Source organism: Parambassis ranga, chromosome 12 (assembly GCF_900634625.1).
Source record: "Parambassis ranga chromosome 12, fParRan2.1, whole genome shotgun sequence".
In the NCBI taxonomy this organism is placed as follows: Eukaryota; Metazoa; Chordata; class Actinopteri; family Ambassidae; genus Parambassis; species Parambassis ranga.
Window position 1 is genome coordinate 3,791,827 of NC_041032.1, and position 14,319 is coordinate 3,806,145.

Sequence of the window (14,319 nt, forward strand, 5' to 3'; positions counted from 1 at the left end):
CAGCACACTACAGCGTAGAAGATGACGCTGGAGACCACCGAGTGGTAAAACATCTGCAGCATGGTCTGGCAGACGTTAAAGGACCTGAGTCTCCTCAGTAGATACAACATATCTTATTGACGTGTTTGTCAGAGAGATTCTTAACTTTAATTCTAACGTTTTAAAATGTTGTGGATGTCTAAGAGCTCACCTGATCACAGTGTCATTTGCTGTTACTCGAATTGGGTCCTGTGTACATGTCAGGGAGTGTGAAGGACCCAGCTGTTGACCCATAAATCTCTGTCTCTCTTTGAGAGAGTTGAGTTGAGTTGTGCGTACAGATTGATTTAGTCACTGGTTGGATCCTCTTAGGAGAAAAACATGAAAGGTCAAAACAAACATGAGTCAAAGTGAAAGAGTTCTGCTGGGTTACCACTGGTTCTGGTAGTATCTGGAATGTATTTTGATATGATATTAATCTGATATTAATCACACAAAAAGGTTAAATATTCAGAAGGAAAAATGAAGACAAATGCTAAGAATAGGAGGAATAAAAATGTCCATAATAGTTTTAATTGATGCATGTTACATTCGATACCCACTGCCTTCCTCCCACACATAATTGCATACATACGTAAATGGCGTACACTATATTTACACATCTTCTGCTTCTGTACATGGAAAATCCTTACATATGCTCAAACATCAGAGGAGTAACAGGATACAATGTGTAGCTGATTGTATGCAGCTCCTTTGAAGCATGTTTTATATACCATTCTTCCAAAATAGGCATGTGCATACAGCACTGTCACAATTAGACATGACAGGTTAAAAACTCCACAACGCCTCTTCTTCCTTCAATAGATAAAAGTCTTCCTTCAGCAGAGTGTTGCTTCTAAAATGGACAAAGGTACAAAAAGACATGTAAGGTACCCAAACAGGATAGAAAATCAATATAAAATGTGCTCAGTGCATTAAGACTTTCCAGTATAACAAAGAGGCGCTCGCCCTGTTCCATCTCTGTGATAAATAGATTCACATTGTTACAGGCAGACAGTGAGAGGGCTTCCATCCAAACCAAAGTACAGTCACAGTAAACAATTAGCAAAGACATTAAAAAATACAACTGATGGGTCAAATATTTTCTAACATTACAGCTTTGATGAGCAAAAATAAAACTTATCTAATGCTCTTAGCTACCCTTTAAATTGTTGTTCTGACTACTGCAGTGTATACCGACTGGCTGACATGTGGCCATGCAAACACACACACACACACACACACACACTCAGCGCAGTGCCTGTTGTGTAACAGGATGACCTGGCACAAAGTGCTTTCAAACACTACAGGAGTCCTAAAACTAAAAAACCTGTTAACAGTGTGTGTGTTCAGTCAGCGTGTGTTCAGTCAGTGTGTGTGTTCACACAAGGAAGACTGTAGCAGGTGTTTACATGTGTTTGTTGTAGAATTAGACTAAATTGATTTTCTTGCAGCCACCTGCCGTGAAAAGCATTTTTATGATGCTTGTATGTTTTATCTCCATGCAAACGGTGTTGATATATGTATTCATATAAATAACAAAATAGTACAGTATAAATATAACGTTCTTCTTTCTCCTGTTTCTGTGTTACCATTCATGAGTACACCTTCTTCCAGCATTGCAGGGTTACGTCAAATGTGTGCGTAACATCCTTTCCGTCTTCGTTTTTGGCATCATGCGCAAAAAAGGTCATTAATGAAAACTATGACGAAAATGATTTGTCAACAAAATTAACACTGGATAGCAGTTTGTTTCCAGACAGATTACCTGTACACCTTTGTAGGTCACTTTTACAATACATTTATTTCTTCCACTAAGGCCACTAACTCTTTTTTCCATTTACTAATTTTTAATGTAGTAGGCTATTTATTTATTTTACTCTGATGGCACAGCATTTGTAGCCTAGTGCAAAAATCACAATCAGTTACACAGCTAAGCTTTATGGGAGTTGAAGTTCAAATTTGAATCTATCTGAGAATGTCTGGAAATAAGCAAAATTTAGCATAACTGGCAAAAAAAAAACCCACACTATGGGAAAAAAAAGAAAATACTGGCCTTTAACTTATGTAATCTGTTACATCATGGAAGGATTTAAATCCCTCATACAACTTTATTATGTCATAGAAGAGAATGAATATTTATACAATTTAACATCACTGCATTTAGTAAAATATTATAACACAGACGCTGTGTGGTTAAAATTCATTTTACAGGCCAACAAATGGATTGTTCAACATAATTATTGGTGAGGACAATTCAAGCATCACTGGATAAGTGGCAGTATTGACAAAAGTTTTATTAAGAATTGAGAGCAGCAGTTAGGATTTTTAAAAGATAAGACAAAATATGCTGCGAGAGTGATGTGGTTGGGTGGGTTGAAAGAATGTTGCTTATGCAGTGTTATTAAAATTTGTATACAGTACATATATTTCATAATATACTTCATTCTGATGTAACAGTGCTTCTTAGCATACTATAAAAACTGATTTCAAGCATTAAAAAATACATTCAAACTTCAGTCTAGATGGTGCTTTCACTGCCTCCTTTCTTCCTCCCATCTCTTGCTCTAAGTATGATGAAAACCAGGACTGCAGCGAGGAGCAGAGCAAAGAGAAAGATCAGGGTTCCCCACGCTCCAGGTGTCAGGGCCTTCCTCAGCCCCACCGTCTCTGCAGGCAGCAGATTGCTCAGACTCAGCATGTAGCCCAGAGCCCAACCCACCGAGGTGTCACCAGCCTGCAGGGTCAGCGGTCAGACGTTATGGACATATTACAGGGTGACGTTTTTCGTGCGAAAGCATGAAGCATTACCTTCTTCTGAAAGGAAATGTGCGAGAACGACGTGTCATCAAAGCCGTATCCTGTCAGGGTGAGGATCTTGAGGAACACGGCGGAAGCGCAGTAGTCCTGCAAACGAGACTTCTGCTCAGGAGCCAGGAGCAACATCTGGATAAAATAAAAACAAATCATTCGAAGTGATAATCAGCTGCTATAAATTGATGCTATGAATAAACAAAGCACAAAGAGCAGGAAACATTACTTGATTGAAAGTCATGCTGCACAGTGTCCTGGCTGCCTCCTCCAGCTGTGCAGGAGTGCTCACAAAGATCCCAGTGGTTTGCTGGAGAAAGGAGTGGGTGTAGAAGAAAGCAGAAAACGCCTGAAACAGAAAAAGAAGTGCAATACAACATATTCATGCTGTCTCTCCATGATGCTCAGAAACATCTCATGTTTTTATGTATGGAAAATGAAATTCTCTCTTTTATATATTTTGTTAATGTGCTATATAATTGATACAGCCTTTCTTACCATGAAGTTACCGGTGACATTTGGTTGGAAGACTTTGTCAAAGGAGCACTGAGAGAAGGGACAGCTGCTGAAGGAGAAGATCTCAGACACGTTACCCAGACAGTGCTCATAGTGTCCGCTGCCTTGTACCGTTAGAGTAGCCTGAGGGTTGTAGGGGCTGGGTTTGTGCTTTGCTGTACACGGGGTGCCGAATACGCTGCTCAACTTTAATTCCTTACTGTGGTCTGCAGGATAGCAGGGGTGGGTGACGGACTCAGAGGAACCCTGAGACTGAGAGAGACAGAGACACAGTGAGCGTTCACGCTCCCTGAAATGCACACTCTGTCCACCAGAGTGCACTGTTATTGTTATTTTAAAATACTACTGGAGAAACTTTTGGGTGTTAAACATCCTGATGCTGTGGAAACTCTCATGCAACACTAAGTAAATCAATGCTGGCAGTACTTCGATGATGTGAGCCAGCAGTCGTTTGAGGAACTGGTCCTGGCCGTAGCAGAGGAAGCTGTGCGTGTACAGAGAGTACTCCTGGCCGTAAAGACGCAGCTTCATCAGGTCATGTGCGTCCTCTATTTCTTCCTGAGTAGCGAACGTTATCTGAGTGGATGCCCCACCGAAATCAAGCGCCCCCACTGTCGGCCTGCCAGAGCTGAACCATCGGCCCACAAAACCATACTGCAAAGAAAAAATGTACAATGCTAAAAGAGAAAAGAAGACTAAAATATATATATAGACATGCAGAATATAAGATGATGGACATGTTTTAGTACCTTGATGAAGTTCTCCAAGAGGTATTTGACGGTGACCCAGCCGTACGCTCCTTCCTCTTGGCCGCTCAGTATTGCCGCCCCCCTGTAGCTGAAAGGGTAGGACTGGATTTTGCGACCCACTTCCTGCAGAATCTCAGCAGACTGTTCTGGGCTAGAAATCCTGAAAAAAAAGTCTTACTCTCATCACAAGGGAACCAATTTGCAGCCTTAATTAACAAGCAGTCTGCCCTGACTGGACATTATTTCACTGCTAGAAGGTCCACTACAGGATCTAGGATTGGTCCTCTCTTTGAAGGTCGCTATGGTCTACCAGGCAGCTCACAACTGTTTTTCCCTGCCTGAAAGTCTGGGACTCATCACAGACATGTTTGCTTTTTATCTTCTAACAGCTTTTGTATTTTGATCTCTTTATAGAACAGCTTATTTAGCTTAATATAAAATGTTCATCAGTTAGAACTGAAGCTTTGAAGTGGTATTTTTAACAAATGTACTGTAAAAAGTATTATTTTAAAAACACAAACACACTTTTAAAATGCTGTCGTTTGGTGCCAAAAAGACAGAGAAAGAACATTTGCATTTTTATATATGCCTCATACAGAGTAACTGGGCAGCTGTTAAACCACACATACTTATATTTGAATATATTTTAACAACTCCCTGATGTGCTGTAAGGCTCGGATCAGCCCTGCAGCTTCACACTACCAACGTCTGTAGCTAATGTTGTAAGAATGCTGTAGATGTTGTTTCAAGTACTTAAAGTCTTAAATATACATGACAGGACACATATACACACTAACTCACTGTAGAAGCCTCATGCCAGCTGTGGCTCCCAGGTACACAGGTGTGAGATGGTGTCTGTCTTTTGGGATGTCCTTTACTGCCTGGTCCAGACATGCCTCCAGACTCTGCCCTGCTGCTCCCCGTTGGCCTGCATAGCTAGAGATCCCTCCACCTGTGAGAAAGAGTGATGAACAGGATTAAAGTCATGCACAATCATGTTCTTGGGTGTGTAGAAATACTGTGTAAATTGTTGCAACACATGCATATCATGATGCAAAAACTCGATCCCACACCATTTCGACATTCAAACTTATTATTATTGTTACATTCAGTCACTTATATACAGAAAAAACAAATATGAATTAATATAAACATTGTGTTTATATTCGCCTGTATCTACTAAGGAGACTCAGGTCCTTTAACGTCTGCCAGACCATGCTGCAGATGTTTTACCACTCGGTGGTCTCCAGCGTCATCTTCTACGCTGTAGTGTGCTGGGGCAGCAGGATGAAGACGGCCGACACCAACAGACTCAACAAGCTCATTAGGAAGGCTGGCTCGGTGCTGGGAGTGGAGCTGGAGTCTGTGGTGGAGGTGACGGAGAGGAGGATACTGAGGAAACTCCTCAGTATTCGTAACAACACGTCTCACCCCCTGCACGACACACTGCTGTCCTACAGGAGCACATTCAGCGGTAGACTGAGACTACCGAGGAGCAGCACAGAACGCCACAGGAGGTCCTTCCTGCCAGTGGCCATCAGACTGTATAACTCCTCCCCTTTCTGTAGGGAGAAGCGCTAGATAATCATGTCAGGCATCACTGTCATTCCCTCCACTTTATGTTTACTTTACACCTTATATCTCCATATTTGTATCCATGTATCATATATTGTGCTCATACTGCGTACTGTACTCTTATTTGGATTATAGTGAAACTTGTACTCTTATACTCTGTACTTAACTGCATTTAATGTAACTTGATACCTCTGGCACAAGAATTTCCTTCGGGATTAATAAAGTTTTATCTTATCTTATCTTATCTTTATGGCTAATTGGAGAAAAGACTGTTTAAGTCAAGTGATGTAACTCCTTCTGGCAGGACAGGAGCTGCAAACCACAGGGCACCACTCTGACTCCTACCTGATTCACCACTGCCCGAGACAAATATTTGTTTACCTGTGTCTGTCTGCGCTGTGATGTAACAATGAGTGTGTGAGAGGACAAATAAGAAAGACATTGTGTCGCTTCCAGCTTTCTGTCTGAGTGATCGCCAGCACGGTGTGCATGCTGATTTTATCAGACTACATCACGGTTATAAGATCAGGTGGTGAGTGGATAGCGGAATGATTGCTTCCGTCTTAATGAACACGTTTCAGTACCAATTGGTAAAAATGAGGGAAAAGGATGTGAGAGTGAATAAGCTGTGTTAGAATATAATATCTGTGGGCACAGAGAAGCCAGCAGATGTAAAGGTCAGACAAAAAGGTCAGCTAGCAACAGGACAACAGTAACACACATCCGGTCTTGTCTTAAAACCAGGCAGTGTGATGATATACAAGATGATCTACAGTATGTGACCAAAAGTTATTGGACACAATGTGCAGCTTTATACTGCTGGTCTGTTGTTCTGTAGTTCTGAAGGTGGAAAAACTTGAGGCTGCACTGTACTAGTTTTGCTAATAACTGTTAGCATCATTGTGATTTTCCATTACCAATCAATGTATTCTGACAGTGTATTGACAAACCAGTTAAACAATGTCTTGAAAATGTTCCAGACTAACAGTTCATTGACCAGTTCTTGCAGCTTTTGAGCATATTATCAGTGTTTTGATTATAGCTTTGTCTGTTTGTTGGCTTCCTGTTTCAACATGGTGTAAAGTATGTGTAAAGTGTAAAGTATTAATACTCCCTTGGCTGGACAGTGAACCACAAAAATGGAGTCCAGCAAATAAATTATGCTCACTAGGTGTCCGTATACTTTTGATCATATAGTGTGCAGCATTTCTTGCTAATGTAGCACCACCAACAAGAACGGGGGCCACTTAGTTTGCTACATCTAAACCACAAAGAAGCCTGAACCACTGACGAGAGGCAGAGCTACACCTACCTATTTCTCACATCACAGCACAGGATACAAAGATATCCACTCAGTCATAATACATGAATACATTCCCATGTATGATCTAAGGTTGAATTTTGACCTATGTATTTTAAACTGAATACTTTTGTTTGAATAAGCCCAGGATTTCTTTGATCTTTGACCCCTTAAATTCATCTCCATGTCAGTCCCCCCTCTTGATTCCAAGTGAAATTTAGTGCCAAATGTGATAAGAGTCCTAAAAGACATCCCAAAGATATGAATCATGTTTGCAAGAATAGGGCCGGTGTAAGTGCATATCAGCACAAAAAAATGAATCTCCCATCCTCCACTGCTGGCACAACAACTATGAAAAAAAAACTTGGAAAAAGAGACAGATCTAAACAGACCTGCAGCATCTAGAGTTATCAGATAGAGAACTCCAGACAGAGGGGCTGAGAATAGTGCAGCCAGAATTAACAAAAGAAAAAAAAAGTGCTGTCATTTGAACAGATTGCCTGAACCCGGCAGCTTTAGACTGGTCCCTGTGTCACCCTTTAATGTTGACTTATATACAGCATAGATCTGCGTACCATTTAATAAACTAGCCGGCTACTTTTGCTCACTCACAAGCAACAACAACAAACCTTTTCATTGTGAATCCCGGCTGCTCTCGGAAGCACAAAGCTGTGGCGTTTAACATGCAAAACATGTTGGTAGAAAAAGTGCTGGTACTTACCCTTAACGTGACACTCGCTGTGCTGGGTGACCACACCTGTGCCATTTTGCTTGTCCGCCGGCCACTTGTAAATATACAAAGCCGTGTGTGAAGATCCAGCATCCAGGACGATCCCGTACTGCAGAGACAGAGAACACACAGGAGATGTAGGAGATTTAGAAGGAGCTAAAAAACAAGGGGGTCCAGACCTGAAGATGGATCAGCATCTGGAAGATATCAAGCTGAGACCAGGTTAAATAGTAATGTCAGTCTTCAAAGAACCCCATCTGTTTATTTATGGGGGAGACCAGCTTTACAAGATTTACAAGCCAGCATACCAGCACAAACGACAGCACTGAAATCCTAGTTTCTTGCTATCATTTTCTAAAGGTATTGAACAGAGACACAAAGCTACATGCCACAAGTATAAAAGAAGAACTGGGTAACTATGCACACACAGAAGCTAAAGGGATAATTGTATGTGTAAAAACGCATCACACTGGCAGATGGAAGATTTAAAAGTATGTGGACACTCAGCTACCACGTGTGATTGCTGGTCTCCATTTCTCAGTCCATTAAACATTTGTAGAGTAGGCTATGATGAACGGTGACAAGGTCAGGGGTGGGGGGGCCTTCAGGTCAGGGCAGGTGAAATGAGGAAGATCATTTCTTTGAGGTATTTGTGCCATGTTGAAACAGGAAGTTATCATAAATACTCATTATATGCTCTAAAGCTGCTACAATTAGTCAATGAATAGATGTTTGGAATGGTTACTCTGGAAACAGGAAGATTTTTAGGTCATCTTCCACTGTTAAGAACCATCAGCTGCACAGTAGACTGGGGCACTACACCTAAAAACAGAGCAGTACAACCATCCCTTTCAGCTCCTCCATGTGTTAAAGCATGCTTTCATTCATTCATATTGTTTTTCATGTGTCTGCAAGCCTAACAATATCATTCCCATAAATGGATTCATGTATCAGGCTGATAACAAGAGTTTGGGCATGATTTCTCAGGTTTTTTTGACTGGTTGCCATAGCAACAACTTTAGGTCAAATCTACACAGGAACAAGTTTATTCATTGTAAACAAGACTAGATGATGGATTTAAACTTTGCTTTCCGATTACATTCCAACTTTTTGAGCATTCTCACTAACATTTGGACATTTTCTTGTCCCTTTTTATATATGAATATTTCTTGCTAACTTTTATGTTATGAGCAGATGTCATGCACAGGACTCCACATTCTTTGCATAGAATGCTGCAGCTGGTACAACTTATATATTTATGAGCTGTTGTGCAGTAAAATGACCTGTTTTCAGGCACAGACCCTCTCGGTTATATTTTTTTTGCAGCCACCTACACTTAAACGAGTTTGTACAGTTGTTGTTGGGGTTTCCAAACTGAAACAGTCTGTTGAAATGCTCCTTTAAATGTCAAATGCCAGTAGCCTCCAGCTAGTCATGACATCTCACACGTTCTATATCTCCTAACTTTGTGAGAAGAACATTTGTGATGTAGTGTCATTAAAAATTATATAATATATTCTATGTTTGGTGTCTCAGTGCTGTCTTTCCTCCCTTAAATAACACATTGTCCTGGCGATGCTTCCACTTTCGCTACAATGCAGAGTCACTACAACTTTAATGCCCATTTAAATGAATGGGAACCTGGAGAAAGCGTGTTGAAATTCTGCCACAGAGAAAGCATGTGACTGACAATCCAAAGGAAAAGGACCACACACACATCAAATGCACAAATAGAGGCACATGCATCCAGTCTCTTGAACTACTACAGTGAGTTTACGTGGATGTGCCCATTGTTGTTTCCCATAAGATTTCCCCATTACTGCTGTGCACTCAGTTGTGAAGGCTCACTCTAACACTTGCCAAAATCAGGAATAGCTCTAATGATTTGTTTTCTCCTTTCTTTTATTACACTACGGGAACTGTTGCACTCGTCTCCCTGCAGAAAACCACTTCAATGTCCCCATTTTGTTTTTATGTGTGACTGGTCTTCCAGAGAGAAAGGGCAGAGGTGTTTTACTTAAAAAGGAACCACAGGATATGCAGCTGGGGAGAAAAAAAGGAGGCAGGAGAGGGGAGCTGGGTAGCGATGTGTGGTCAAATCTTTTACTGTCACATGGTTTTTACTCAAATTCTATTATATTTTTAAAAAAACAATGATTCAATGTTTTGCATTGTTCAGACCACAATTTGTTTCACATTGTGTTCTATCATTTTTTTTTGCTTTCAGATGAACATTCATCAATTTTCGTTAATTATTGCATGAGCAATCAGTGAGTGGTTGATAAGGTAATTAGATCACCAAGTAGACATGGCACATAGGCATTTTGATAGATAAAATGCAAATAGTTACTGTCTTTGTAAGGAGACATAGTCCAGAACCCTGAAGCAGACTTTATAATTAAGTTTTAAATTGCCTTTAGATATAAGTTAAAGTGCAAAAATCAAACAAGTTCAATAAATAAAAGACAAAAACACTCTGTTATGTGTTAATTTTATGTGACTTTGCATTTTAAAAAAAATATTATAACTGTAGGTGCAACAGGCAAGACAGCCAAGAGCCTAACTCACTAACAACTTTATCAGTGATGCATACACACACACACACACACACACACAGAAAGAGAGAGGGAGAGAGAGGAGGGGGGTAATAATGTCATTGAATTCTCCAGTGCCACACATTTTTACTCCCAGTCTGTCGCCTGTTGCCCAGTTTGGTTTACGCACCGTCTCAACAACATATAATACAACGTTGACAAACACCCGATCCAAAAATACCCAGCGGAACCGACCTTACCATGAACCCGGGCGCCTCCTCCACGTCCTCGGCGGGGACAGTCAGGAGCAGGATTGCAACGAATCCAAACACCAGCAGCGCGATGGGAACGAGAGGATGAGCGGAGCGCTGAGCCATGAAGTGAAAGTGAGAAGTGCAGCTTCTACACTGTGGAAATGTGAGCGCAAACTTAACAGCGGGCCAAGTGGGAGAAGTCGGTGACGGCTTCCCGCTGGCCGGGGCGTTATCACACACGCAGTCCGCTTGTGTTCACGCTTCACCTGCTGCCTGCCTGCCTGCCTCCCTCCTGTTTTACATTTCACTTGAGATAGCAAAGTCTGACCTGAATTACAGTTCCGAGTGCAGCAGCGGCAACAGCAGCCTCCTCTACGTGTCTGAAACCGTGCGCTACGGTCAGTGAATGGAGACAGCTCCAAGGCTACCAGCACCATGGAGGGAAAAATGTTCCGACAGGAGGAACCTGCAGCTGCTTGCATTCAACAGGGTGGAGCCACACACAATACAATCACTTCTGTATTATTTCATTGTTGATGGGACTTGGAAGGATGATTCATATTTATTCAACCATGAACGGCCAATAAAACTGGAAAGGTTCAGGCTGCTGGAGTGAGGAGTTGTTGTTTTCCTGCAGTTGCTATTTGCATGTGAATGGTTGCAGCTTACACCCTGACTTGCAAATTGTTCTCATTTGAATGACTAAATAAAACTTGGAATTAAGTTTTCACTTGAGACCTTTGCAGTCTATTTTTGTAGAAACTTTGCTCTCACAGTAGTAGCATGAGTTACTTATAGGAGGAGTTGCACCTCATGTTGTCGCTCACAATATTATTGTATCATATTATTGTATCCTTTAAGGTGACATCATGCTTCTGACAGAGATCCTTGAATAAACACACGTGAGGAATGTGCCTTTCCTTTGCTTGCTTTCTCATGTCAAATACAGAGAACAAGCCTCTGACAATAAAAGCGGGTGTGATCAGGTGTAAAGTTCACAGGGCCGAAAAATACAAATCATATAAGATATATAAGAGACAGTAAAAAAAGATAAGGGGTTGCTATGAGCTCATTTAGAGCAATGGATAATCAATCCTTTATCATGCTAGTACTGCTCAGATACCAATATTGAAGTGTAGTTCCTGAAGTGGCCACTTGAGGCTAGCATTCATAGGTGAGTAAATCCCCATAGATCTCAATGCAGGGAGCAATCCAGGGAATATGGTGCTAAATCAGGCAGGCTGAACAGACACAAAGTGACAAGGACACAGGCACTGAGCAAGGGTAATGAGACACATGGGTGGAATCAATGAGGGCCTGGCATGCAACCACAGTGGAGGGTTAAAAACACCAGGACAGGAAGTGATAGAAACTGAAAGGTACAAAATGAACCAGGAAGTGCAACTAAGAACGTTAGAAACACACAGACCGTGGATCATTACACCTGCGGTCGTTCCCTTTCTGGTTCAAGCCAACCTTTCAACTCACCATTGTGTATCTGAGGACTGCATGCAGAGCACATCAGTAACCCCCAATGTGACTGATTTCCCATAATCCTTCACTGTGCGTGGACAGAGAGAGATACACAGATGGACTGCACCAAAGCAAAACCAGCATGAACTGGACCTCAGAGCCTACAGGTGGTGGACTCAGGGGGTGGAGACACTTCAAATGTTACCTTATGGATAATGCAACACGAGGTGACCTGGTCAAAACAAACACTTTATCCACCATCGTTCTTGTTGTTGTTTATCCATCATGTCTTTCTGCTGTGACACCAAAATGGCATCTTTCACATTATAATTTGTTCATATAATGTGGTGTGTGGGGGATACACACACACCGCTGCATCCATTAAGCTAAACTATGTGGAAATATACTGCACACAATTGTACAGTAAAGTATAAATCATTGTGTTTCTGCCATAGGGTTCAGACCCTGGTTGTCATCCACTCAGACCCACATTAATCTTTCTGACAGACTGTCTGTAGCGATCAGAGCGGAGGGTCAATGGACCAGAGCAAATGTCTCACCTGACAATATCCTTCTCCTAAGGTACGTCATTAATTAACGATGACAGCCACAATTTAATTAGCCGTGACACTGGTGATTTAATTAAAGAATACACACATTGTGACAGTGTTGTGTTTGATTTCTAAAATGCTGGTTTTCATAACCACATTAGCAGCTGCACAAATGCTATAGGGGCAAGTAATGTTTTATATGTACACACCGACCTACCGAGAATGTCATGAGGTCACTTCTGTTATATGGGTTTCTACTGATTATTTACCAATGGGTGGCTCGGATAGCAATAACTCCGCTTCCCAGACTCACTCGCACACGATCCATTACGTTGCTATATATGGATCACTATATGGTGTGCATGTCTGCTTGTCACAGCACTTTCCTCCTGTGATAAGCAACTTCAGTACCTCAAGTTGTAATGAGCATATTATATATCCAGATAGGCACACTGTTGGATTTTAAAAGCTGCCTTTGTATCTAGTTTTAGAAACATTTGCTATATTTAGACCTGATTAAAATGTTGGTGTAGACATATATCAGTACCACAATGTCCTGGTAAAGCCAAGGGAGGAGAGCTGTTGTGTGACTGACTGTACACATTCAACAGGAAATCTGACAAATCATTTACAGACGGCCACATTTGAAGGTAGAGGAAGCAAATGGATTCCTGCAATAATTCCCAGAAACAACTGAAACCCAGCAGCCAAAAGATTAGTAATGATAATACCTGACACCATTTTAGCTGAATATTTGGTTAAATGCTGTATTGATGACTCATCTTTTATTTTATTTTTGTGTAAGCATTTATTTAAAAATACACAAAGCCAATTTGGATGATCTAAAACAATTAAATTATATAGGCACTAATACAGACAAATGTTCTAATGATGAATAGATGATGTATATTTCCTGTACAAAGCTGGAAAATCAAAGCACTACTGACAAGTAACAATATGTTTGATTGTTTGTGCCATACGGCTTTGGCTTTTGTAGCCTTCAGTCTTTGCTTCCTGTATTTTGTGTTAGACCCCGTTCACACTGGGGGAATCAATCCGGCTACAGCGGGATTGATTTCAATCCACGTCTCAGAGGTGGATCTAGCTGGATTGGCTTACATCTGGCTTAGGTCTAAACGCAAATGCGGCTAGCGAATCCCTAGTGACATCATACTTCCGGTTCATAGGGACAGTGTCCGGGTCGCGTACAAAAGCCGTATGTAAAGCCCAGACAACACGCTGGATGCGTTCAGACCTATTTTCAAATCTGGCTAGCACACACTTGTGTCCGTGCTCAATCCGGCTTCATCCAGCGTGTTTGCGGTCCTCCAAACCACTAGGTGGTGCCTCGTAATATACAGAGTCCGTTAAGGCACGCCTGTACGCATGCGTCGTGCGTTTTTTTTGTCCCGTGAATCGGAAGTAGCACACCGCTAACCGGAAGTAACATGTCGCTAACCGAAAGTAGCATGCCGGATTCGCTAGCCACATTTGCATTCACACCTGAGCCATATTTGAGCCAATCCGGCTAGATCCAGCTCTCGTGGGTGGATCTAGCCGGATTGAAATCAAACTGGATACTGCCAGATTCGAGGTGTTCACACTCAGAAAAAAAAATCTGTATAGGCCCGAATCCCGCTTTAGCCAGATTTTTTTCCCCAGTGTGAACGGGGTATTAGTGACCCATGGACTGCTGCTTCTTTACATTTTAAGGGTCACTGTCTTGAATTTAAGCAGATAACCGTCTGTTGTACTCCTACTTTACTCTCTTGTGATTTGAGTTTTAAATAATTTGAGCACAGGTAAAT

At 41.5% G+C, this 14,319-nt stretch overlaps 1 protein-coding gene across 1 annotated transcript; it reads right to left on the reverse strand.

The window, feature by feature from the left end:
- Positions 1–2,212: 2,212 nt before the first annotated feature.
- On the reverse strand, positions 2,213–10,947 carry entpd2b (ectonucleoside triphosphate diphosphohydrolase 2b). Its single transcript, XM_028417858.1, has 9 exons — positions 10,494–10,947; positions 7,691–7,808; positions 4,896–5,046; positions 4,095–4,254; positions 3,772–3,999; positions 3,328–3,597; positions 3,059–3,178; positions 2,830–2,964; positions 2,213–2,755 (listed from the first exon to the last, which is right to left on the reverse strand). Exons 1-9 carry the CDS (start codon positions 10,608–10,610, stop codon positions 2,540–2,542), a joined length of 1,515 nt encoding a protein of 504 aa, XP_028273659.1. The 5' UTR covers positions 10,611–10,947; the 3' UTR covers positions 2,213–2,539.
- Between the last annotated feature and the right edge of the window lie 3,372 nt (positions 10,948–14,319).